This window comes from Oncorhynchus nerka, linkage group LG10 (assembly GCF_034236695.1).
Source record: "Oncorhynchus nerka isolate Pitt River linkage group LG10, Oner_Uvic_2.0, whole genome shotgun sequence".
In the NCBI taxonomy this organism is placed as follows: Eukaryota; Metazoa; Chordata; class Actinopteri; order Salmoniformes; family Salmonidae; genus Oncorhynchus; species Oncorhynchus nerka.
In genome coordinates, this window is record NC_088405.1 from 51695216 (window position 1) to 51723079 (window position 27864).

Below are 27864 nucleotides of genomic sequence, written 5' to 3' on the forward strand. Positions count from 1 at the left end.
GATTGACTGACCTTCATGTCTTAAATTAATGATGGACTTTTGTTTCTCTTTGCTTATTTGAGCTGTTCTTGCCATAATATGGACTTGGTCTTTTACCAAATAGTGCTATCTTCTGTATACCATCCCTACCTTGAAACAACACAATTGATTGGCTCAAACACATTAGGAAGGAAAGAAATCCCACAAATGTACTTTTAACAAGGCACACCTGTTTGAATCGAAATGCATTCCAGGTGACTACCTGATGAACCTGGTTGAGAGAATGCCAAGAGTGTTCATCAAGGCAAAGGGTGGCTACTTTGAAGAATCTCAAATATAAAATAAATGTATTTGTTTAACACTTGTTTTGATTACTGCACGATTCTATGGGTTATTTCATAGTTTTGATGTCTTCACTATTATTCTACAATGTAGAAAATAGTAAAAAAAATCAAATAAAGAAAAACCCTTGAATGAGTAAGTGTGTCCAAACTTTTGACTGGTACTGTATATACTTGTACTGTATGCAATGAAGGCGGCGCATAGAGACAGGTGCAGGAACTTTCCACTCCAGATGGCGTGGTCAACCAGTTGCTCTTTTGTGATTTTATACATAATACCAAGACATAAAACACTCACTTCTCATTCAATCACTCATCCTCCACATAAAACGGTCCCATCTTTCCTTCCAAGAATTACATTGTGTCTCTCAGTAGTGTTGACACGGACTCAAGACGCTCTCTGTGCAAAGATAAATATTTCCCCCCTGAAGAGCGTAGGAGTCCCTGTTTATCCCTTGATTCAGATCTCTGGAATGAAATGGCCTAAATGTCATGCCGACTAATCCTCCACTGTTATGTAAATAGTGCTAAGAGGTTTTGGGATGAGGCCTGAGGAGTGGCAGGACTGGGCAAGGAGAAGAGGGAGAAGAGGGAGGACTCCTCTGTCAAACGTTGGGATGTAGCCTCTGTACACTGACTAGATTTCAACCCCGCACCTTGCTGGGGTGTGACAACATGTTTGCGTTTGCCAAAATTGGAGGTTGATTGACAAATACATACTTGTGAATGTGTAGCCTACTTCCGTACATACAGTATTGTTATGATATGGGGGGCACGGTTAGTGTTCAGACATAGACAAACACACCATCTAGGTAACACGTCCACACTCCATTCCCCCAGGGGGCAGCAGCAACCTTGTCCGGGTGCCGAGCCTGGTTGATAAGCACATCAGGTGATCGTCAGTCAGCGTCCCAGCTGGCAAGTCATGAGGCTGCTGGTTTTGTTTAGTTTGTTTTTGAGTTTTAAGTTTGGCCATGCCTTTTGTCATGTTTCCTTTTTTGTACATATTTATGTTTCATCACCATCTGAACAAATAATAATCCACTTGGACTGGCTGACCAAGAGGTTTAAGCTCGGTAAGCCCTTTAACTCGGTAAATTGCTGTCTCCTGGGCATATGTGCATCCAACCCCTGTACAAAGCGAGTGCAACAATATCCGTAGGCTAGTAACGGGTTTTGTAAAACAGTACATTGGTATACTTGCAATACTAACTCAATTCACTTATCAAAAGACCTACCCAAATTAAATTCCTGCTTGCAGTAACTTGATACGTAGTAAATTCAGTTGGTGCTGTGGTGGCCATGGTGAAAACAATATTACACAACACACGCACCAGACACGCATGCACGAACGAACACACACACACAAAACACTGCTGCATCACATTTCGTCACGGTGTTGTCCACACGTTGACCTCATTCATTCCAGCTATTGATTTCAATGATCACTATTGGCATACATAGAGGGATACATAGGTAGAGGATGAGAAAGAAGGAGACGGAGAGAAAGACATTGCTGCCAACCTGACCTGTGATTGGTGTGATGAACAAGGCCGTTGCACATCTGTGGTCAACTAAACATCCATTTGAACTTAGCCCTGAATACATTGCACATGTTCTGTTGGATAGCACATGTAACCTATTCTAAAGCAAAAATACACATATTTGCAGGAACTGTTTTCAATAAATGGGGGGGGGGGGGGGATCTGCCAACTCAACAGGAATGCTTTTTCTCCGAAAGTGCACAAAGCTTTGCAAATACGTTCTCCGAAAGTGCACAAAGCTTTGCAAATACGTTCTCCGAAAGTGCACAAAGCATTGCAAATACGTTCTCCGAAAGTGCACAAAGCATTGCAAATACGTTCTCAGAAAGTGCACAAAGCATTGCAGAAACCTGTTGCAGCAAATCATACAGTAACAGATTCTGCGAAGGACAAATTGTACCTGTAGGCCCCCCCCCCCCGGCCCCTCAACTCTCCGGTTAACTCACTCACTATCCATTGCATGACATGGCAGGGAATCGGAAGAAAACATCCTAGAACAAAAGCACTGTACACTTTGCTAATAATAGTGTTCTCACAGCTCGCTCAATTCATACATGGAGAGGCGCCCGTTGGCCCAGGTCCAGCTGTAGCAGAGCGTGTATAGTGCTGTCTGTCAGAGGAGCGAAGGTGCTCCCACCGTGCCAGGAAGGAGAGAGTTTACAGTACCCAGGCTCTACTACTTGTTTATCTGTGAGGGGAACTAATGACGTGGGTTAACCACTGCATATTAAACTTAATTGTCGCAAGTGGGCGAAAGCACTTGTCTCTTTAAAAGACAGCTTTGTTTTTTAAAATCACTCTCTCACACGCTCCCTCGTCTGTTTTATCAAATTATTCTCTTATTTCCTTGTTGACTTAAAGGCCCAGTGCAGTCAAAAAGCTTCATTTGTCCTGTGTTTTATACATGCATTTCCACACTATGAGTTTGGAATAATACTGTGAGATTGTGAAAATGATGTTAATGCCCGTTTAGTGTAAGAGCTGTTGGAAAAGACTTCCAGAAATTTCAGCTTGTTTGGCTACGTGTTTTCATTTGTTGAGTTTAAAAATAACAATAACAAAGAGTTTCCCCTCCTTTCTGATAGTTGTCAGGTTACACATCCCTCCAATTAGGAGCCTCTCTGAGTACTCCCAGACAGTCCTAGCAAAATTGAGAAATTGCATTTAGCTAAGAAGCTTTTTATTATTGTACCATTTTAATTGAAAACAATCAATCACAGTAAGGTACTTCAACTGTTTTCCAGAAATGAATTGATATTGACATAAAGATGGCTGAATTACACCTTAGACTCTTCTGAGAGAGGATCTGAAATGTGTAATTGTGATTTACGGGAAAACGTTTATTCGGACAAATAACTAACTGTTTTGTATGGTTACACAAACTGTGCTGTTCGGGGAAAGTGACTATAATGAGTCAGACAGCGTGTGCATTTTGTACCGTACTGTGTCTGTGGAATAAATTCAGCGTCTGACTGAATTAGTGTAGAACACCAAATATGTCCTTGCCTACCTGTGATGATCAATGTAGACAGTTGAGTAATACTTCCTTACTTTAATACTGTTAACGTCATCCAGGAGCGCTCCATTCTTCATTACGAACCCTTCTATAGACGACTAAACACCAATGGGATGTTTTATTAGTCGCAATGTTGGGTTATTGGATTGTAGGCGATTTAAGTGCCTTTGATAATCAGTGAAGGAGGAAAGTTCATTTCGCAAAAGCATGGAGAAAAAAAAAGTAGACCTTTTCAGGTCTTGAAAATCTATGACAAGTAGATTTAAGTCCAAACTGGAACTTGGGGGGCCTCCCGGGTGGCACAGTGGTTAAGAGACACCAGAGACTCTGGGTTCGCGCCCAGGCTCTGTCGTAACCGGCCGCGACCGGGAGGTCCGTGGGGCGACACACAATTGGCCTAGCGTCGTCCGGGTTAGGGAGGGTTTGGCCGGTAGGGATATCCTTGTCTCATCGCGCACCAGCGACTCCTGTGGCGGGCCGGGCGCAGTGGGCGCTAACCAAGGTTGCCTGGTGCACGGTGTTTCCTCCGACACATTGGTGCGGTTGGCTTCCGGGTTGGATGCGAGCTGTGTTAAGAAGCAGTACGGCTTGGTTGGGTTGTGTTTCGGAGGACGCATGACTTTCGACCTTCGTCTCTCCCGAGCCCGTACGGGAGTTGCAGCGATGAGACAAGATAGTAGCTACTAACAATTGGATACCACGAAATTGGGGAGAAAAAGCGGGTAAAAAAAAATGTTTTTTAAATTTAACTTGGCCACTCAGGAATATTCAATGTCGTCTTGGTAAGCAACTCCAGTTGAGATTTATCCTTGTGTTTTAGGTTGTTGTCCTGCTGAAATGCATCTCCCAGTGTCTGGTGGAAAGCAGACTGAACAAGGTTTTTGAACGATTTTGCCTGTGCTGAGCTCTATTCCGTTTATTTTTATCCTACAAATCTCCCTAGTCCTTGCCAATGACAAGCATACCCATAACTTGAAAATATGAAGAGTGGTGCTAAGTGATGTGTTGTGTTTGCCTCAAACATAACGCTTTATATTCAGGGCATGAAGTTAATTTATTTGCAATTTTTAATTTGCAGTTTTACTTTAGTGCTTTGTTGCAAACAGGATGCATGTTTTTTGAATATTTTTTTATTCTGTACAGGCGTCCTTTTCACTTTGTCATTTAAGTTAGTATTGTGGAGCGACTAAAATGTTGCTGATCCATCCTCAGAGTTTAATAGCTGTGATAGGAGAAAACAAAGTGTTTTAAAGCCACTATTGGCCCCATGGTGAAATCCCTAAGCGGTTTCTTTCCTGTACGGCAACTGAGTTATGCATCTTTGTAGTGACTGGGTGGATTGATACACCATTCATGCTCAAAGGGATATTCAATGTTGGTTATTTGTTGTGTACCCATCTACCAATAGGTGCCCTTCCTTGTGAAGCATTGGAAAACCTCCCAGGTCTTTGTGGTTGAAAATGTGTTTGAAATTCACTACTCTATTGCGGGACCTTACAGATAATTGTATGTGTGGGGTACAGAGATTAGGTAGTCCATCAATCATATTTAACACTATTATTGCACACAGAGTGAGTCCATGCAACTTATTATGTGACTTGTTAAACACATTTTTACTCTTGAACATATTTAGGCTTGCCATAACAAAGGGTTTGAATACTTATTGACTCAAGACATTTCAGCTTTTCATTTGTTATTAATAAAAAAAACATAATTCCACTTTAACATTATAGGGTGTGTAGGCCAGTGACCCCCCCCCCCCCCAAAAAAAAATCTAAATGTAATATATTTTAAAATTCAGGCTGTAACACAACAAAATGTGGAAAAAGTCAAGGGGTGTGAATACTTTCCGAAGGCACTGTATTGTTTATAGAGTATATCAACATGTCTGACAATATCATCATTTTGGGGATTTTAAATCCATTGATCTTGCAATTCAGCTATCCAATACAACCATTCAGTACCTTCAGGGAAAAGGAACCGGAATCAATACTAAATCTGGGTGTTATTTTAGAAAAATGTTCAAGGTGCCTTTAGGTCTCTGAAACGTCTGATGGTTATAGCTCAGTAACAGTATGGTGAGGCTGAGGCCACGTCTGTTCCTGTTCTGACTGCTACAGACAACCTGCCAGTCCTGACTGGTGCAGGGTTGAATATTGTACCAACCCACTATCCATACAACCAGAATTCTGACACGTTTTCCTGAGCTTGTCGACTGTACTGTGAATACCTGCTGAGGAAGCATGGTATTCACAGCGGCCTGTCTGAGGGAATGTTGAGCTCAGACAGCTCAGTGCACAGAGAAAACCAACTGCTTCTCACGCATCTAAATAAAGTAGCATTCTCTTCAATGCCAACTGATGATCAAGACAGGGAGAAAGTGGACCACACTGTTTTCCAACAAAACACAAGGAAATGGGGGGGGGGGGGGGAAACAATTCTCATTACCTAAGAAAGTTTGGATTGTAAGATATTCTCCCCTCTCTCTCTTTGCCTCTTGCGTGCTGTCGTCTTTTTAGCAGAAGACACTGACAGTGCTTTTATGTGCATTTATCCCCAGGAGGCAGTCCAGGAATGGGGCTGCTATAAATGGGTGACAAATGAGACGCTTCATCCTGATCACAGCGTCTAGTGCAGGCGTATTCGACTCTTACCCTACGAGGTCCGGAGCCCGCTGTTTTCTGTTTCTACCTGATCATTAATTAAACGCACCGGATGTCCCAGGTCTAAATCAGTCCCTGATTAGAGGGGAACAATGAACACATGCAGTGGAACTGGCTTCCAGGTCCAGAGTTGAGTTTGAGGGGTCTAGGAGATAGAAATAGGGAGCGTTCCCTCTGTACAGCATGCCCATATTGTTGGGTCAGTATCTCCTGTCTCACAGAACCATGGCTGGGTCAGAATGGTGTCCACTGGCCTTGGAGCCCGTAGAGCCTGTGGCGGTTTACCAAGTCAGGGAGCAACTCCATTCTCATGTGCCTGGTTTCTCATGTTTCGTAGCCATGTGGCTGAGTAAGTCAACCCCATGACCACGTTAGTTCTCCCTTCAGCAGAGGAACATCCTGGTCCTGATCCTCCAAGTAAAGGTCAGTTCCCCCGTCTAAGACTGGGTTCGATGATGTGCTCTCATTCCCGTAGGGTTATAGGTCAGTTTACCTGGTCTATTAACCTCTGGTTTCTTCTTCCCCAGTCGTGTGCCGACTGGATTTTCCACACTGTTAGCTCGAGCCCAGTGGTTTGCCCAACAGGCTTCACCACGGAGTTTGATGAATCCTTCATGGCCAGAGAACTGAAGAAGAAAAAAAGACTGGGGGTGCAAGAGGGGCCATCTGGAAACCTTCATAAACACGTCTGTCTTTCCGCGCTCTCCATAGGGTTCTAAAGAAAGGCCGTAAAAATGAAAGGAGAGGTCCCTGTTCCGCTGCGTTTTGTTCTTCTCTTCTTCTCTCTTCCCGGAGGCTAGCCCTGTTCTGCACCTCTCAACACTCAACCATTGGGAGTAATTACAGTATATTCAAGTACATCAACAGGGTCCTCATCACTAGGGCCACACAGAGTCAGTGGAGGAATCTGAATTTTACCAACCCAGAAATTGTCTTGTGTAAAAAAAAAAGCAAGAATCAATACTAAGATGCAGACAATAACTGTAATTAAATATTCTCAGCAGGAGATTCCATAAGGCTCTGGTCATTACTCTTCTCCGTGAAAAGCATGAAGTAATTCAGTTATGTTTCGGGGAAGCTATTAAAGACGGAATAAGCAGCTAAGGACAAACATGTTTCTACCTCTGAACGCAGCATAGCGAGACAACCAACATCCTTAAAACACTAGGAAAGACTTGAGATTTCTAGTTTAGGTGGGAACCAGGTCAGATTATAGAAGTCACCAGTAGTCATCATAGCCTGCATCTTAACTGGAATGAACCAAGTCCAGGTCGTGGGAAAGAACATGGTTGGTAAGAGAAAAAGGTCCAAAAGTGCAAGCCCCAAGCATCAACTGACAAATGTATCTCCAAAAACCCAGACATATTTTACAGCTAGTCAAGTCTATATACCGGCAGCAGAGTAGAAAGCCCTACATAAACCCCCTCCTCAGTCCTGGCTGGGAATTTCAGACATGTCTCTTGTTACAGCTGGGACTGGGATCTCTTATCACTTTGCTAGGGGTCAATTTATACTGCATGCATTCTTCCTGCATCGGTGTGGTTTCCATTATGTGTAACATCCCTGTTTTCTTTCCCCAGAGTCTCTCCATTTCAGTCCTCACTTTTTTTTAAAAAGTAGAGTAGTTCACAAGATCATTTTAGTAGCAATGGTTCTCTTGTGAAACCGGGGTGCCCTGTGGTGCATCTCAATGATAATATGACTGGTTGCCAGTTTGGTGCTCGTCTGACGTGTTTGGGTACGTGGGTAAGGTTGAGGGACAGGAGATGAGCTGCATCTTCTTTGTCTCAAAGGCAGCGGTTCTAAAAAAAAAAAAAAGGGGTTTAACTGTTGGTACTTTTGTTGGAATTATCGGAGCTGCGAAGCTCAGCAAGAGCATAACGCTCCAACAAACAGCGGCACTGACAGATCAAAAATCCCTTACGCAAACACAAAATAGCGCGCTAACCAGCCCCCCCCACACACACACACACACACACCTCCCACACACAAACAAGGCTCGTAATCTATCGTGTGGGTCTTCGTACATTTCACAAGTTGAACCGAGTTCAATGAGACTGCTCCACCATCAACAGCCTGAGGGGTACTCGATCATTGTTTCGGCAAAGGGCCAGAACAGAACATTATCTCTACCAAGAATTTGAGAGACACATAAACAGAACATTACTAATGATAATTCACTAAAAGCCTGTTTCAAGAGGAAAGTGACCATCATTATTTCAAGGGCCATCCAGCTGGATAGAGTGAGACGGAGTGCTTGAAATATACAAAATGGAGTCCGTTCTGAACTTTATCCTAATCTCCCCTCTCATCATGTTTTCATTTATATTCTTGCCTCTTATTGCCCTTTCTCAACGGCATAGCTGATATGCCTGGTCTTGCCTGCCACAGTCATCTCTGCATTAAGAGGAAATCAAAGAGCGCCACAGCATGCGATTGCACAACAGCCAGTCATGTAAACAAGCAAAGTGAACATACTGAGGAGGAGGAGGGGCTGGGTGCTGGCACTGTCAGGCAGCAGGGCAGGTTGGGTGTGCAGCAGAATGAGTATAGTCAGGCCAGGTGTTGGCTGGATTAAAGGGCCTGCAGCGGAGAGGGATGGTCCCCAGAGTGTCCTACTTTCAGGAGGACCCAGGGGCCCCATTTGCGGTCCCCCCTGCCGTCCCTGCTCTGTTTGGTGTAGCTGTAGTGTATGACAGTGGATAACTCTCCTATTCCTCACCCTCCTCAGATCCAGGCCACCGGGGGTTTTGGAGCATGTGGATGTGGAACCCTGAGCTAGCACCCGGTGCAGCAGCAGGAGACAGGCACCCAGGCCCAGGATGAGAAGGAGAAGGGTGGGAAGAAGCAAGAGGATGAACCTTCCGGCCCCGGAGCCCAGCCGGGTGCCTAGCCGGGGATTACCACGCAACGCAGGGCAACCCAACCTGGTGCCACCCTCAGCCCCAACAGACAGCAGCACAGGGATTGGATACACACAGAAATCCATCCCATTGCCTGTTCAATGCACTGTCCCTTCCCACAGCAGCTTGCCCTGGTAACAGTGGTAGTAGAGCAGCAGGCTTTGCAACCCTGAACCAGATTCAAAATACTCCCATCTCTTTGTTAGATCCACTGGAGTTCCCATGAGAAAGTATCCCCTTCGTGCTTCCTGCGCAAGGAAGCGTGTCCGCTCTGGATCACACCTCGCCCATGCCTCAGCCCTCCGTCCCTCCCAAATACACGCACTGCCCACGCACTCTGGCGGCCATGAAATTGGACATCAGAGCACTGCTGCGTGGTAGCAGATGGTGCTGGTCCACTCCATGGCCAGAGGACAAACTAACAGTGGAGGGAGTCACTGAGCACATAGAGGCCAAAGCAACCTGACCCAGCCCAGGAGCACCGTAACAACTCCAGCTCCTACTCCAGCCCCAACCAGATCCCAGCAGACCAAACATCAGGGGCCTCAGTTATCAACTATGAGTACATTTCGTACTAAATTCTGGCGTACGTGGAGATTATAGGATTTGCAACATATACGTTTTCATTGATAAATCAGAGACATATTATATTTGTGCGGTCTTGAAAGAGCTACAACCCCGGATGGAAAACGCCCTCCATCACGTTTTATGATAACAAAAGCGCCCTCCATCACCTTTTATGGTAAGAAAAACACCCGCCATCTCCTTTTATTTTTTATTTTTTTATTTCACCTTTATTTAACCAGGTAGGCAGGTTGAGAACAAGTTCTCATTTACAATTGCGACCTGCCCAAGATAAAGTAAAGCAGTAAAGCAGTTCGACACATACAACGATACAGAGTTACACATGGAGTAAAACAAATATACAGTCAATAATACAGTATAAACAAGTCTATATACGATGTGAGCAAATGAGGTGAGATAAAGGAGGTAAAGGCAAAAAAAGGCCTGGAATGGTAGATTTGCAGTGGAAGAATGTGCAAAGTAGAAATAAAAATAATGGGATGCAAAGGAGCAAAATAAATAAAAAAATTAAATAAATACAGTAGGGAAAGAGGTAGTTGTTTGGGCTAAATTATAGGTGGGCTATGTACAGGTGCAGTAATCTGTGAGCTGCTCTGACAGTTGGTGCTTAAAGCTAGTGAGGGAGATATGTGTTTCCAGTTTCAGAGATTTTTGTAGTTCCTTCCAGTCATTGGCAGCAGAGAACTAGAAGGAGAGGCGGCCAAAGAAAGAATTGGTTTTGGGGGTGACCAGAGAAATATACCTGCTGGAGCGCGTGCTACAGGTGGGTGATGCTATGGTGACCAGCGAGCTGAGATAAGGGGGACTTTACCTAGCAGGGTCTTGTAGATGACATGGAGCCAGTGCGTTTGGCGACGAGTATGAAGCGAGGGCCAGCCAACGAGAGCGTACAGGTCGCAATGGTGGGTAGTATATGGTGCTTTGGTGACAAAACGGATTGCACTGTGATAGACTGCATCCAATTTGTTGAGTAGGGTATTGGAGGCTATTTTGTAAATGACATCGCCGAAGTCGAGGATTGGTAGGATGGTCAGTTTTACAAGGGTATGTTTGGCAGCATGAGTGAAGGATGCTTTGTTGCGAAATAGGAAGCCAATTCTAGATTTAACTTTGGATTGGAGATGTTTGATATGGGTCTGGAAGGAGAGTTTACAGTCTAACCAGACACCTAAGTATTTGTAGTTGTCCACGTATTCTAAGTCAGAGCCGTCCAGAGTAGTGATGTTGGACAGGCGGGCAGGTGCAGGTAGCGATCGGTTGAAGAGCATGCATTTAGTTTTACTTGTATTTAAGAGCAATTGGAGGCCACGGAAGGAGAGTTGTAATGTCATTGAAGCTTGCCTGGAGGGTTGTTAACACAGTGTCCAAAGAAGGGCCAGAAGTATACAGAATGGTGTCGTCTGCGTAGAGGTGGATCAGAGACTCACCAGCAGCAAGAGCGACCTCATTGATGTATACAGAAAAGAGAGTCGGTCCAAGAATAGAACCCTGTGGCACCCCCATAGAGACTGCCAGAGGTCCGGACAGCAGACCCTCCGATTTGACACACTGAACTCTATCAGAGAAGTAGTTGGTGAACCAGGCGAGGCAATCATTTGAGAAACCAAGGCTGTCGAGTCTGCCGATGAGGATGTGGTGATTGACAGAGTCGAAAGCCTTGGCCAGATCAATGAATACGGCTGCACAGTAATGTTTCTTATCGATGGCGGTTAAGATATCATTTAGGACCTTGAGCGTGGCTGAGGTGCACCCATGACCAGCTCTGAAACCAGATTGCATAGCAGAGAAGGTATGGTGAGATTCTAAATGGTCGGTAATCTGTTTGTTGACTTGGCTTTCGAAGACCTTAGAAAGGCATGGTAGGATAGATATAGGTCTGTAGCAGTTTGGGTCAAGAGTGTCCCCCCCTTTGAAGAGGGGGATGACCGCAGCTGCTTTCCAATCTTTGGGAATCTCAGACGACACGAAAGAGAGGTTGAACAGGCTAGTAATAGGGGTGGCAACAATTTCGGCAGATAATTTTAGAAAGAAAGGGTCCAGATTGTCTAGCCCGGCTGATTTGTAGGGGTCCAGATTTTGCAGCTCTTTCAGAACATCAGCTGAACGGATTTGGAAGAAGGAGAAATGGGGAAGGCTTGGGCGAGTAGCCAGGTGGAAAGCATGGCCAGCCGTAGAAAAATGCTTATTGAAATTCTCAATTAAGGTGGATTTATCAGTGGTGACAGTGTTTCCTATCTTCAGTGCAGTGGGCAGCTGGGAGGAGGTGTTCTTATTCTCCATGGACTTTACAGTGTCCCAGAACTTTTTTGAGTTAGTGTTGCAGGAAGCAAATTTCTGCTTGAAAAAGCTAGCCTTGGCTTTTCTAACTGCCTGTGTATAATGGTTTCTAGCTTCCCTGAACAGCTGCATATCACGGGGGCTGTTCGATGCTAATGCAGAACGCCATAGGATGTTTTTGTGTTGGTTAAGGGCAGTCAGGTCTGGGGAGAACCAAGTGCTATATCTGTTCCTGGTTTTAAATTTCTTGAATGGGGCATGTTTATTTAAGATGGTTAGGAAGGCATTTAAAAAAAATATCCAGGCATCCTCTACTGACGGGATGAGATCAATATCCTTCCAGGATACCCCGGCCAGGTCGATTAGAAAGGCCTGCTCGCTGAAGTGTTTCAGGGAGCGTTTGACAGTGATGAGTGGAGGTCGTTTGACCGCTGACCCATTACGGATGCAGGCAATGAGGCAGTGATCGCTGAGATCTTGGTTGAAGACAGCAGAGGTGTATTTAGAGGGCAAGTTGGTTAGGATGATATCTATGAGGGTGCCCCTGTTTAAGGCTTTGGGGAGGTACCTGGTAGGTTCATTGATAATTTGTGTGAGATTGAGGGCATCAAGCTTAGATTTTAGGATGGCTGGGGTGTTAAGCATGTTCCAGTTTAGGTTGCCTAGCAGCACGAGCTCTGAAGATAGATGGGGGGCAATCAGTTCACATATGGTGTCCAGAGCACAGCTGGGGGCAGAGGGTGGTCTATAGCAGGCGGCAACGGTGAGAGACTTGTTTTTAGAGAGGTGGATTTTTTAAAGTAGAAGTTCGAATTATTTGGGTACAGACCTGGATAGTAGGACAGAACTCTGCAGGCTATCTTTGCAGTAGATTGCAACACCGGCCCCTTTGGCAGTTCTATCTTGTCTGAAAATGTTGTAGTTTGGGATGAAAATGTCAGAATTTTTGGTGGTCTTCCTAAGCCAGGATTCAGACACAGCTAGAACATCCGGGTTGGCTGAGTGTGCTAAAGCAGTGAATAAAACAAACTTAGGGAGGAGGCTTCTAATGTTAACATGCATGAAACCAAGGCTATTACGGTTACAGAAGTCATCAAAAGAGAGCGCCTGGGGAATAGGAGTGGAGCTAGGCACTGCAGGGCCTGGATTCACCTCTACATCGCCAGAGGAACTAAGGAGGAGTAGGATAAGGGTACGGCTAAAAGCAATAAGAATTGGTCGTCTAGAACGTCTGGAACAGAGAGTAAAAGGAGGTTTCTGGGGGCGATAAAATAGCTTCAAGGTATAATGTACAGACAAAGGTATGGTAGGATGTGAATACAGTGGAGGTAAACCTAGGTATTGAGTGATGATGAGAGAGATATTGTCTCTAGAAACATAATTGAAACCAGGAGATGTCATCGCATGTTTGGGTGGTGGAACTAATAGGTTGGATAAGGTATAGTGAGCAGGACTAGAGGCTCTACATTGAAATAAGCCAATAAACACTAACCAGAACAGCAATGGACAAGGCATATTGCCATTAAGGAGAGGCATGCTTAGTCGAGTGACCAAAAGGGTCCAGTGAGTAGTGAGGTTGGTTGGGGTCACTGCGATTCAGACAGCTATCCGGGCCATCGGTAGCAAGCTAGTATAGAATGGAGGTATTTTTTTAGCCACCTCGTCGTTTCCGCCGGTACGATTAGTGGGGTTCCCGTGTGGTAGAGGGGATCAATCCAATTCGCAAAAATATATATATAAATAAATATAGTTATAGAGGCCCAAGAAAAAATTAAATAAAATAAAAAAATTAATTGTCCGATAGGTCTATTCAGATAGCCTCCGATAAGACAGCTAACGATTAGCGGACCGCAGATGGGTGTTCAGGTAACGTCGCGACGGAGGAGCCAGCCGGATAACTCCCTCGGGTAGATAACGTCGGTAGTCCAGTGGTGGGGCTCCGCGTTGGCAGTAAAACGGGTCCGGATAGGTGATTGTAGCGCAGGAGTGACTGATGGAACTCTTCAGCTGGCTAGCTCCGGAATAATTGATGTTTGCTCCGGAATCGACGTAAGCCAATAGTCACACGGATAGCAGCTAGCTAGCTGCGAGATCCAGGTATAAATATCCAGAGTTAGCGGTTGAAATCCGGGGACATGGAGAGAAAAATAGGTCCGGTATGTTCCGGTCCGAGCCGCGCCGTACAAAACGGGCGATAGATTTTCGAGCTAAAGGATAGCTGATGACCACAAACCGTGGTCAGCTGAATACTAACAATTAGCCAGTAAAGAAGCTAACTAGCTTCTGATTAACTTCTGGTTAGCTTCTGGATTAGCTTCTGGCTAGCTTCTGGCTAGCTTCTGGTTAGCTTCTATGGAGGATTACAGATTTGAGGTAAATAATACTTTCTTTTAAAAAAATATATAAATTGGTGAGGCGGGTTGCAGGAGAGTGTTTTGAAGATGAGTTTATGGAAAATAAAATAAAAAATATAAAAATGTATGCAAAGAAAGTTGTAAATATATATATATGTATATATATACGACAATACACGACAAGACGAGGACAAAAGACGTCTGAACTGCTATGCCATCTTGGAATAAGGATGGTAACCATACATTTGTTGTATGGTTTTAACTGGGCCATGATAGTTCCTAAAAGTAAGCGCAATGGCAAAGTTGATCACATTTCAGTAGAGATGTGGGCAGAACACTGCAGTGACTTTTCCAAACTAAAAATGCAAGCCACCTAGCTAGTGCCAAACACTGGCTGAGCACTCTCCAAGATTCATTGTCCTTTTGAACAATTTAAAAGTAAATGCTACTGCCCACACTTTTTGAACTGTAGTTCAATATTTTGTTTATCAATACATGACTGTGTTTTTTTGTGTGTGTATTTTACCCCTCTTTTCTCCCCAATTTCGATCTTGTCTCATCGCTGCAACTGCCCGACGGGCTCGGGAGAGGCGAAGGCGGAGTCACCCACCTAGCCGCTCTCCTTAACACCCGCCAGCTTAACCCGGGAGCCAGCCGCACCAATGTGTTGGAGGAAACACAGTTCAACCATCTAACTTTCGAGCATGCTTGGCTATTGAACGAGTGATTGATAAATGGTAGCCACCTCGTTGATGAGTAAACTAAACATATTAGATGACATGCTGCTATGGCAAATCCATCGGTTTTATCATTAGGCCTATGTTTGAATGAATTTATTAGCCATTATTATAGGTCCTGTCCATTAAACACATCCCATTTCCCCCAAACAAACAATAAGCCTATTTGCGTGCAACAAAGTTGATCAACCTTCTAGAAGTTATGCACATGCTTGGTTTGAGCCCTCCTAACCCGGGCCCCAGCCCTCCTAATCCGCGCTCCAGCCCCAGTCTTAACCTCAGCCCCAGTCCTAACCTGAGCCCCAGCCCTAACCTGGGCTCCAGCCCCAGCCCTAACCCGCACTCCAGCCCCAGCTCTAGTCCTAACCCCAGCTCCAGTCCTCCTAACCTGTGCCCCAGCCCCAGTCCTCCTAACCCGCGCTCCAGCACCAGTCCTAACCTCAGCCCCAGTCCTAACCTGAGCCCCAGCCCTAACCTGGGCTCCAGCCCTAACCCGCACTCCAGCCCCAGCTCTAGTCCTAACCCCAGCTCCAGTCCTCCTAACCCGCGCTCCAGCCCCAGTCCTCCTAACCCGCGCTCCAGCCCCAGTCCTAACCTCAGCCCCAGCCCTAACCTGGGCTCCAGCCCCAGCCCTAACCCGCACTCCAGCCCCAGCTCTAGTCCTAACCCCAGCTCCAGTCCTCCTAACCTGTGCTCCAGCCCCAGTCCTCCTAACCCACGCTCCAGCCCCAGTCCTAACCTCAGCCCCAGCCCTAACCTGGGCTCCAGCCCCAGCCCTAACCCCAGCTCCAGTCCCAGCTCTAGTCCTAACCCCAGCTCCAGTCCTCCTAACCTTGGCTCTAGCCCCGGCTCTTGTCCTAACCCCAGCTCCAGCACCAGACCCAGTCACACTCAAGGGGCCACGGTCACACAGCCCTGCAACTCAACCCATTGGTGTCCACTGAGCAGCAGCATAACATAGTGTAGCTCCCATCAGGACTTCCCTCTCTCTGCAGATATAGAAAACAAGACCCGGGAAAGAATCATCCACCCCGCCCCAGCAGACTTAATGAAGTGATGAATACTTTCACCAGCAACAAGAGACAGAGGCATGAGGAAACAAAGTTGGGGGTAGGGGGACAGCTGTGGCAGGCAAACTACAAAAGGCAACAGTCCCGAGCGTTCGGCAGTGAAATAGTAAATATCTGTTCCTTGTGACCAGAGACACCTTTACCCACCATAGTGCAACACAACTTGAACAGACACACTGGGCCTGATCAGAGTAGCAAGAGGTCAGAGGGCACACAGGCCTCTCAATGGTCAACTCTCTGGGAATGTCACCACACACACACACACACGGAAATCTATAAAAACCACTAAACCAGTGATTGAAACAACAAAGCAGTCAACTTTTTGTTAGGTTCTGTTTAAGTGAAGTGGATCCATTTGTGGTGATTGAGGGCCCCTGTCAGGGTGTTCTCCAGTGGACTGTAAATACAGAGGGCCTGGCATGAATCTCCCTGAGTGAGGGCCTGCTCTACTCTGACATGGCCACCGCCGCTCGCCCACACCAATCAATGCCTATCGATTGGCTTACAGGTACTTCACATTCAGCCACGGTTGCAGTGAACATCCCAAAACGATTTGGAGCGTCATTTGAGCCCAGTTAATCTGGTCGTTTGGGATGTCATGGGGAGTGAGGTGTCTGTTTTTTACAACCCAGAAAAAAGGAGGGAGAGAAAGGGGCGGTTTATCTAGTTTAAACATTCTATGTTTCCTGTAGCCTATATTAGAATGACATGTCAGGACGTTTAATACAGGGAAAGAAAGAGAATGATAAAATACGAAAAGAGAGAGAAAAGGCTAAAAACAAGAAGAAGCCACGCCAGTGCGCATGCGATCACCAGCATTGGACAATTGAGGAGTGGAAAAACATTGCCTAGTCTAACGAATCACAGTTGTCTTTGCGTCATGCTGATAGCAGAGTCAGGATTTGATGAGTCCATGGCCCCATCCTGCCTGGGGTCAAAGGTACTGTACAGGCTGGTGGCCGTGGTGTAACGGTGTGGGGAATGTTTTCCTGGCAAACGTTAATTCCCTTAATAACAATTGAGCAACGTTTGAACACCACACCTTATAGAATGCACCGAAGAAACCAGGCTGTTCTGGAAGCAAAGGTGGGTCCAATCCGGTACTCTATAGATGGGTGTACCTAAAAACTGAATCTATATGGTTTTGTATGAGAGGGGAAGATGTGTTTGACTAAAACATTTACATGGGTAGGTGGAGAGAGAGAGAGAGAGAGAGAGAGTGTGTGTGTGTGTGTGTAAACTGCTGTTGGTAGACCCCAGCATGACTGAGGAGGTTGGAACAACAACAAAAAAATCAGCCGCCCAGCTGCGTTTTCCATCAACACATTCCTGGCAGCTCACATGCTCTCCCTTTCTCTCTGTGGGGCTGTGTAGAACGACCCCTAGGGAAGCGATCCTTAGCCCGCGGACGCACGAGCACCTCGCAAATGCTCATCACAACAGGGCAGCCTGCAGGAGATGCACAGGGGGCTTCTCTCCCTCTCTATGAGCTTCCCTTGCCGCGTGGGGCACTGCAACCAGCAGCGTCTACCACCACTGTCCTGTACCAGGAGTCACATACACCGGTCCTGTACCAGGAGTCACATACACCGGTCCTGTACCAGGAGTCACATACACCGGTCCTGTACCAGGAGTCACATACACCGGTCCTGTACCAGGAGTCACATACACCAGTCCTGTACCAGGAGTCACATACACTGGTCCTGTACCAGGAGTCACATACACCGGTCCTGTAGTGGTCTATGACATGTTTAAAGCATGAACATAAACCTCACCTGAAGGCCAGTAAAGTATTCAGATAAGGCCTTGTCATTGACATTAAACAGAAGGGAAATGCGTACTGTATATGGACATCCCACTGTATAACTGCACAGACGCAGACTGCAGCAGAAAAAAAAGCAAGTCCTGCTTAAACTGCACACCGGTACACCAGAATAGTGATGGACTAACTAAATCATTCAAACCAGCCACCCACTCTGCCATCTGTGCAGTAGAACTATAATTGCCACTTTGTCCGGGTACAACGTATTTTTTTTTTTTTTTACTGGTGAAACACAGCGACGTTGGTCAAAATCTCCATAGAAGAGCAGCTAGTGCCACCGTACATCACCTTCACCCTCTTTTTAAATATGCACGAGAAGAGCAAGTTCACCGGAGGGTGTAGTTGTAGCAGATAAACACAGCAGTTGTTGGGGTTTTTTTCTCCCTCCAACACCAGATTTGAGGAAACATGTCCTGCGGCTCTTCCTATTGGATGAATGGCACTAGCATGGCGTTGCATGGTCACATTGAAAATGCTGCTTTGTAACAGCACTGACGAAGGCATCCGGCTGAAACACATGCTCCTTTGTGTTTTACTTGTAGCGCCCCTGTGACCGTTCGTATTCTCCCTAGCACGGATTCAATAGGTAGATTCTTTTTGCATCTCTGCCTCATTTGGGTTACTCCTTTTCATGGTACGAGTACCTTCTGAGCTCTGTACATTTATTCTCCGACACACTGACCACCTTTCTTTTACGCCTGAGCACAAACCCTCATTTGTTGTTAAATGCAAATGTTTATTTCACCTTTTATTTAACCAGGTAGGCCAGTCGAGAACAAGTTCTCATTTACAACTGCGACCTGGCCAAGATAAAGCAAAGCAGTGCGACAAAAAAACAAAGTTACACGTGGGATAAACAAATGTTCAGTCACAATAGAAAATATGTATGCAGTGTGTGCAAATGAGGTAAGGCAATAAATAGGCCATAGTGGCGAAGTAATTACAATTTAGCAATTGACACTGGAGTGATAGATGTGCAGATGAGGATTTGCAAGTATAAATACTAGTGTGCAAAAGAGCAGAAAAAAAACGAATATGGGGATGAGGTAGGTAGTTGGTTAGATGGGCTATTTACAGATGGGCTGTGTACAGCTGCAGCTATCTGTAAGCTGTGGGTGTTGCTATGGTGACCAGTGAGCTGAGATAAGGCGGAGCTTTACCTAGCAGAGACTTATAGATAAACTGGAGCCACTGGGTTTGGCAACAAATATGTAGCGAGGACCAGCCAACGAGCGCATACAGGTCGTAATGGTGCGTAGTATATGGGGCTTTGATGACAAAACGGATGGCACTGTGAAAGACTGATAGAGTATTGGAGGATATTTTGTAAATGACATCGCCGAAGTCAAGGATCGGTAGGATAGTCAGTTTTACGAGGGTATGTTTGGCAGCATGAGCGAAGGAGGCTTAGTTTCGAAATAGGAAGCTGATTCTAGATTTAATTTTGGATTGGAGATGCTTAATATGAGTCTGGAAGGAGAGTTTACAGTCTAGCCAGACACCTAGGTATTTATAGTTGTCCACATATTCTAAGTCAGAATCGTCCAGAGTAGTGATGCTAGGCGGGCGGGCGGGTGCGGGCAGCGATCGGTTGAAGAGCATGCATTTAGTTTTACTAGCGTTTAAGAGCAGGAGTGTTGTATGGCATTGAAGCTCGTTTGGAGGTTTGTTAAGAGTGTCCAAAGAAGGGCCAGATGTATACAGAATGGTGTCGTCTGCGTAGAGGTGGATCAAAGAATCACCTGCAGCAAGAGCGACATCCTTGATATATACAGAGAAAAGAGTCGGTCCGAGAATTGAACCCTGTGGCAGCCCCATAGAGACTGCCAGAGATCCGGACAACAGGCCCTCCGATTTGACACCCTGACCTCTATCTGAGAAGTCGTTAGTGAACCAGGCGAGGCAGTCATTAGAGAAACCAAGGTTGTTGAGCCTGCCTATAAGAATATGATGATTGACAGAGTCTAAAGCCTTGGCCAGGTCGATGAAGACGGCTGCACAGTACTGTTTTTTTTAATCGATGGTGGTTTATCATCGATACTGGCTTTCTACGTTGGTAATATCAAACAGCTGGTGTTTTAGTATAAATAAAAACCATTTATTGTTTCGGGCATATATTTCTGCAATAAGGTCTGAGGGTGTGTGGTATATGGGTAATATACCACGGCGAAGGGCTGTTCTTACATACGACGCAACGCAGAGTGCCTGGATACAGCCCTTAGCCGTGGGATATTGACAATACACCACAAACCCCTGAGGTGCATTATTGCTATTATAAAAGTGGTTACCAATGTAATTAGAGCAGTAAAAATAAACTGGTTTTATCATACTCGCGGTATGCGGTCTGATATACCATGGCCTTCAGCCAATCAGCATTCAGGGCTCGATCCACCCAGTTTATAAAAAGGAATAGGGAATAGGTCTATTACTGCTTTACTTTATAAAACATTGCTCCACAAGAACTACAGGGCTCTACAATATTACGCCTGTAAATCTCACTAACTCTATTCCCCATTCCCCATCTCTCATGTCTTGTTAAGTCATGAATCCAGATTGCTCAAGTGGTTAGTGATGTTTAGTGCTCTCCAGTTTTTTCCCTTGTAAAAAGTGAAACTCAATTTTGCTGGTTTGCTTCACTGAAGTGGCCGCTCCACAATATTTCAGGCTACTCCCCAGGCTGCCCTTTCCTTGACCTGTGACCTTACAGCCTTGGACCACATGCACACGCACAGACTTCAGACGGACCACCATGCTCAGGGCCCTCCCCAGCGGCTGACCCCAGACAGGGAGGGAAGCCATGGGCTGGCACAGGGGAGCAGTCCGGGGCTGGATGGTGGAGGAGGGAGGGCAGAGTGTGTTGTGTTGGGGCTGGTTTTCTCCAACAGAGCAGACTGTTCAGAGGCAGCCATGTGCTCTATTGGATCCCTCTGGGAGAGAGGAATGATGGCTCTCTAGAGCTAGGTGCTGTTTGTCTTCATTACCCATAATCCTTACATCTCAGGGTCTCACACACTCGCCCGGGGGGATCCAATGGCGAGCGCAAACACACACACACTTCCCGTCCCCCTCTGTGTTTACCCTAGCCCTGTTCAACCTCTATGGGACAGCAAAACCGGAGTGATGGCCAACATTACTAATGATCTCAATTACCACAGGCAATTATCTGCAAAAGCTGGTGTGCATGACGTGTGTGAGTGGTTGGACTGGAGTGAGGTGATACAAGGCAGGGGAGGGTTCAGCAAGACATGTACCACGTGAAAATGAGATTGGGTGTCACTATCCCAGCGCCTAACTAGCTGTGTGCAGTGGAAACAACATGTTATTGGCTGCCTCTGTGGACAAAGCCGGCAAACTCGGACTGCATTCTAAAATAGGTGTGAAACAGTCTCCTCTGCAAAGCAGCTGGGGTCTCTCTCTCTCTCTCTCTCTCTCTCTCTCATATATATATATATATATGTATAGCAGGCACACATACACAGATAATACCGCGGCTACATGCTGCTAGAGCAACACACTGCAGCAGGTAGGCAGACGTACACCACTGCAGCCATTTCTCTTATGACCTTAGGATGAAACGCAACCGAGGCGGTGACCCCGATGAATCCTACACCCCCTGTTCACATGAACAAGAAAGCATGTAGCACCCGATAAAGGTTTCCTTTGAAACATTCCTTCCACCTGTCAAAAGACAAGCCAAGGAGCACAACACTGCAGTAGGTCTAGATCTTATCACACACATTCAATACAAGGCCTTCTTCATTCATTCATTCATATAGACATTCAAGTTTTTTGCCACCTTTTGTTCATATCAAGCTTCCTGCCACATTGTTGGCTAAACAAACACAGCAAGATCGGTTTACCTCCGTATTCACCATATTTACTGCCATTTGTTTATTGACGCCGTCTGGGTGAGCCCCTCCCCCCAACCTGTGGACACATCACCCTGATGACCATGTCTTGCCTCCCGTCTTGCCCCCCTAGAGCACGGCGGAACTAGGCGTTCAGTTGGAACAGAATGAGACTTGCCTGCGAGACAGCTAGTATTTATACAGTGCGAGAGACACACAGCCTTCCTCTTAGCAGCCAATCACTCGTCATGGCACAACACAAGGAAGACAGCGATGCCACTGTTGGGAAGAACTAGGAGAAGAGATTCAAGGAAGTTCAACCGCTGATAGACAGACGGCCACACACACAGAGAGACGAGAGAATACGCAAACACCAGCACACAAAGAGATTGTTATGTCACACTTAAAGGGAACCAACATTCTTATGCGGGAACATAGACTCCTGAAGCTTTGCCAGAATGTGAGCACTCAGCTATACGACAAATCAGGAACAACAGAAATCACATCTCTCGCCACATCTCGACAAAATCCAACACGCTAATCTATGTTCCAGCCAACCACTCAGCAACATGTCAGTATTCCCCCTACTCTGACAGACAGTTAGGCCATGGCTCAGTACTCACTGCTTTGGACATGAACAGTGCTGGTGGAGTTGGAGTTCCCCAGAAGGTTCTCTGCCACACACGTGTAATTCCCAGAATCCTCCAGCTTGGCTCTGCTGATCTGGACCCTGGAGTTCTTCCTGTGGCAGAGGGGAACACAAACAGCTTAGTCGGGGGAACCAAAATGACATGGAAACATAACCCGTGGCTGGGGACAGGGATATAGAAAGACAACACAACAGGGCTAGAGGCGCCTAGCAACAGGAACGGGGCGTCGCCGTACAAGCCAGATTTGAGTGGGATAGATGCCAGTGAGAGGCAGTTACTTTCAGCAGGGTAGAATCGGACAGTTATCAAGTGTGTTATAAAAGGGATCCTTGGTTTTACGATACCTGCTCCCTGTACCAGAAATAAGCACTCACACACCCTCAAAGTGAAGTAATTGTTCAAATACATAGCTGAGAGAAGCTATGGACACAGGAGTAATGGAGGCTATAGGAACGTAAAGATTTGCGATATGGAACACGGTGTGTGGAATCTAGGGCCCCGGCCTATTCATCAACCCAGTAACCAACTTTGATTTTAAAAAGTCTTAGTCTTGAAAACACTTCTATGCCGCCAAGTATACTTTCTGTTATTTCACCAATTAAGTAATTTGCTCATAACCCCCTGGAATAGCACATTATCATCTCATAAATAATGTTGAAGTCTCTACGTTGATGTTTCACTTTCTAAAATGCATTTCATCCTTTGGGTCAGCTGGTAAAAGCATTAGGAGAAAACTACTGAAGGAGGAATCACTGCCATGCTGCGACTTGTGACATTTGTCTGTTTTGTTGATAGTACCACATGCTAAATGTGTTAGGAGCTTCAAGAGATTGTAGATGTACTCACTGGCTGGACTTTATTTTGACCTCTCTGCTTTTCTTGAGCTCACTGCCATCTTTGAACCATTTGTAGGTAGGACTGGGGTTCCCTGTAGCCTCACATTTGACCGTGAGCCTGCTTCCCTCGTCCACCATCAGTGGGTTCCTCATTCGCTTTAACTTTGGCACAATAGCTAGAAAAGAGACAGAAATTTTTTTGTTAAAATTGATACATTTTGCTACTGATTGGTGTTCACTATTGAAATGGGTTTAGAGAGCGAGAGAGAGAGAGCGAGAATAGAGAGAGAAAGAAAGAGAGGAAGGGAGAGAGAGAGAAAATAGAGAGAATAGAGAGAGAGAGAATAGAGAGAGAGAGAGAATAGAGAGTATAGAGAGAGAAAGAAAGAGAGGAAGGGAGAGAGAAAATAGAGAGAGAGAGAGAGAGAGAGAGAGAGAAAACAAACAGAGGCACAAAGACAAACATGTCAGGTCACCAAGTGCTCAGCCGTTCACCAACACTCTCGTATGGCCAGATGAGGTCACCAGAGCCACTGCCAGCTAAGCCTCTCTCATGCCTAGACAAAGTCAGTATCACTGTCAAACAGGGTACATTTTACACCATCTTCAATCACAGAGGAGCTACTTTCAAGTATTCACAGCAGAACCAAAACACCAACAACAAAAAATGCTATTCGGAATGATATGCTCCAACGAACACAACAATAAATAACAGGACAGAGATGAACCGATCCCAGGCTCTCAGAATTTCACAATTGCTCTCAGAAAAAGAAAAGCAAGAACCAGTAACCGCTGCTAAGGCCGCTACGACCATTAAACCATGATCTATTTCTTTCTCTCTACCTCTCATCTATATTGTGACATTTTTGTCGGCCATAGATTGACAGAAATAGTATTACCAAAGACGTAGCTAGATGTGCACTCATGGAGGAGATGCCACCAAAGTTCTTAAATGAACTACTATACACAACGGGGATAAAGTATAAAACTGTCACACACACGTTTGTTAACTACCTTTTTATCAGGACAGAATGACCATTATTCTTATCTTATGTCCATCTCAGCGTAGACAGAAGTTGTTCTGTTAGCTACCTTCTATCACTGGGATGACCTCTGTTCTCCACTGCGCTACAGTAACCAACGTTGATTTAAAAGGCTAGGGGGCGAACGAAGCCGAGATAGCTGATGAATGCACAACACATGTCCAGGGTTAAACCATAGATCACATTGTCACGGCCTGTCATTTAGTGACCAGAGACGATTGCACGTGTGCATGCTTGGAGGGTAAGTTAGCTAGCGGCATTTCCATCTTTTAAAAAAGGACCAGTTCAAATAGGGTGTCAAATGAAAGCTAAGAGTTGATATTTACAACACAAAAAGGCATATATACATTTGAAGCGTTTTCCATCATAACATTTTTAAATAAGCAAAAGCTTTCATATCTGGTCAAACAGATGGAAAAGGGGTCGTAGACCACATCTACCAGAAAATGTATTTAAAAAAATAAAAAAAGACCCCTGCCAACTTATATCAACACATATTCATTTTGGGAGTAATGTTTTTCCCTTCTATAAGTTTTAGAAACATTGTCTTGTGCCTTCAAATTCCGTTACCACGAACCCACATATTTTTAAAGATATTTTCTTATTTATTTTCCTCATGAGGATATTGAAAGTTCACAGAAGGAACAAGTAAAAGGTAGACCTATCAATTAGTTAGTGTTTTTGCTGATATCAAGTTTGTTTATGAATTATTAAGTAATTAAAACTTGTAATTCTGTTACCAAATCTGCAATGGAATTAGGCATAGTAGTTACAAACCACAGTTGGGCCACCTACAGTCCTCCCTTCCACTGGCATACTGTTGTATGTTCATAACCGTTTTATTTCTGAAAACAGTCTGGACAAACCCTCACTCTCCCTCTCTCGCTCTTCTCTCTCTACAGTTAATGTCACCTCTCCTGGCTCTTTCTGACACCTACAACCCACCCTCTTTCCGTTTACCCTAACAAGCAGCCTTACCCACTGAATACCGACATTACATATCCATTGAAAAAGTAGTTGAAATTTGGTTCAAAAGTAGTTGAAATCTGGTCATTCCGCCCTGGCCGGGACCAAATCTTAACCAATCATAGAGGTCTGTGTTTCACAAGTTGAGACAGTACAGTAGAGAACAGTACTGCGGCACAAGTCCAAACTTCTGAAACATAAGACGTCTATGGAATGGTTCCGATTTGTTGTGGTTCGGACCAAACAAATGTGGTCTTGTTTGGGGGCGGATCTCAAGACAATAATAGCCCATGTGTAGAATAATACCCAAATATGCAAAAGAAGAATATTGCATATTTCTACCTTTGTGTACCTATTCAGGATACAACACCACAAAGAGAATGATATTAATTTCTATAATTATGCATTTCTATATAGGACAGATCAGAGACCCATGATGTAATTCCGTTACCGGACGTAAATCCCACTGTAGTTTAATAAGCAAAATCTTTTTTTTCTTTTTTTCCCCCCCAAACTCAAGGTGTCATGTCATAGCTGACACCTCCATTCTTTCTGTAGACATCTTTGAATCTTAATTCGGAGCAGATATTTAACTTTGGAGTTCTGGGGAAATGTGGACGCAAAATAACTTGTCGAGATTTTACAGTAATTCTGTTGCCAAACTTTGCATCTGCACTGTTCTTCCAGTAAATGTGTTTTTGTGTAAAATGTTCAGTGTAAATTGTTCAAAGTAGTCCTTGTGCATAGGGTTGTATGGTTTGTTAAACTTTGAAGTCAACGGTTTTTGATTGGCATGCATTTTAAAGTCAAAAATCTGAGTCAAAGCGTAATTCCGTTACCATGGAATTACCCCAAACTAGACAACAGGGTCAGCCCAGCTCTGGGAGGATGGATGGATGGATGGATGGGTAGAGGGAGGGAGGATGGGCTGTACAGTTGGCAGTCTTCTCCCTCCCTATGGTCTCTGGCCTGCTCTGCTGTCACAGCTGACAGCTGCACTCATGTTCGTTGAGGACTGGGATTCCCCCAGAGTACAGAGGAGAGAGGTGAACAGGGGTGAAGGGGAGGGGCTTCTCAAGGTGAGGTTGCGGCCTTTCTCATTCCCTCTCGCTCATTCTCCCGCCTTCTCTTTCAGACACATTATCACAGTAAGTCATCATGAAGTGCCTCAATCTCTGACTCTTGTGAAAATATGCTGTTTATGCAGGAGGGAAATTGGAACACAATTGGAGGTGTACTTAGAGCCAGTTGTAGCTACAGCATGTTTATCAGGGCATCCATCATTGTACAGCTAGGTATATAACTGACAGGCATTGATTCTGGTGGTATTGGTAGGTATGGATAAGAATCTGAAATTGTTGGCTAGGATCGTGGTAAGTATCTCAAATACAACCCATCATGGTAATTGGTGAATTGAGTCTAGCTAGCTATAATTCCAATGGTTTGGCTGATAATAGGAAAAGAAGAGCAATTTTTACATGGCTAATTTATTGTTAAAAAGGAAACTCATTCAATATTTTCTGACAAAGTGGCCAGGGAAAAAGAGCAGTGTGTGTAAAGTACTTAAGTAAAAATACTTTAAAGTACTACTTAAGTAGTGTTTTGGGGTATCTGTACTTTTACTTCACTACATTTCTAAAGAAAACAATGTACTTTTTACTCAATATATTTCCCTGACACACAGAAGAACTCTTTACATTTTGAATGCTTAGCATGACAGGAAAATGGTCCAATTCATGTACTTATCAAGACAACATCACTGGTCAACCCTACTGCCTCTGATCTGACTCACTAAACACAAATTACTTGTTTGTAATTTTTTGTTTGCTTGTTTGTAATGTGTTGAGTGTGCCCTTGGCTATCCCTAAATTTGAAAAGAAAAACTAGGAAAATCGTACCGTCTGGTTTGCTTAATATAAGGAATTTGAAATGATGTATGCTTGAGCAATTACATTTACTTTTGATACTTAAGTATATTTCAAACCAAATACTTACACTTTTACACAAGTTACTTTCACTTTTACTTGAGTCATTTTCTATTAAGGTATCTTTACTTTGAATCAAGTATGACGAGAGATTACGAATATTATGGACAAGTTGGAATTGACCTACATGGAAAACGAAAGGCATAGAAACCGTAAATGACGTGGTAATAAGTAATACATGAATGTCCATGACAGAATTTTAAATGAATTTTAGACTGACCAATGTAGATATTTTCAAATACTTGCAACTTAAAATGTTCATATCAAGACCATTTCTATTTGAAATCTTTTGGACAGCAGACCAATCTCCAGGAAACACTTTTTGAGTCTGAAAAGGATGTTCATATGATAGGCAAGATGCACTACATGTCCAAAAGTATGTGGATACCCCTTCAAATTAGTGGATTTGGCTATTTCAGCCACACCCGTTGCTGACAGGTGTATAAAATCAAGCACCCAGCCATGCAGTCTCCATTGACAAACATTGGCAGTACTGAAGAGCTCAGTGACTTTCAACGTGGCACCGTCATTTATTTATTTTATTTTACCTTTATTTAACCAGGCAAGTCAGTTAAGAACAAATTCTTATTTTCAATGACGGCCTAGGAACAGCGGGTTAACTGCCTGTTCAGGGGCAGAACGACAGATTTGTACCTTGTCAGCTCGGGGGTTTGAAGTTACTAGTCCAGCGCTCTAACCACTAGGCTACCCTGCCGCCCCGTCATAGGATGCCACCTTTCAAACA

General features: G+C 44.8%; 1 protein-coding gene across 3 annotated transcripts in view; it reads right to left on the reverse strand.

Moving 5' to 3' along the window:
• The window catches only part of nrg2a (neuregulin 2a), a 105321-nt gene that overhangs the window by 20722 nt on the left and 56735 nt on the right, over window positions 1–27864 (reverse strand). For all 3 annotated transcript variants that reach the window (XM_029670272.2, XM_029670273.2, XM_029670274.2), the window contains exons 2-3: window positions 23136–23301; window positions 22263–22381 (exon numbers count right to left, since the gene is read on the reverse strand). In XM_029670272.2, the coding sequence (XP_029526132.1) occupies window positions 22263–22381; window positions 23136–23301 (285 nt within the window). The remainder of the gene's footprint in view (window positions 1–22262; window positions 22382–23135; window positions 23302–27864) is intronic.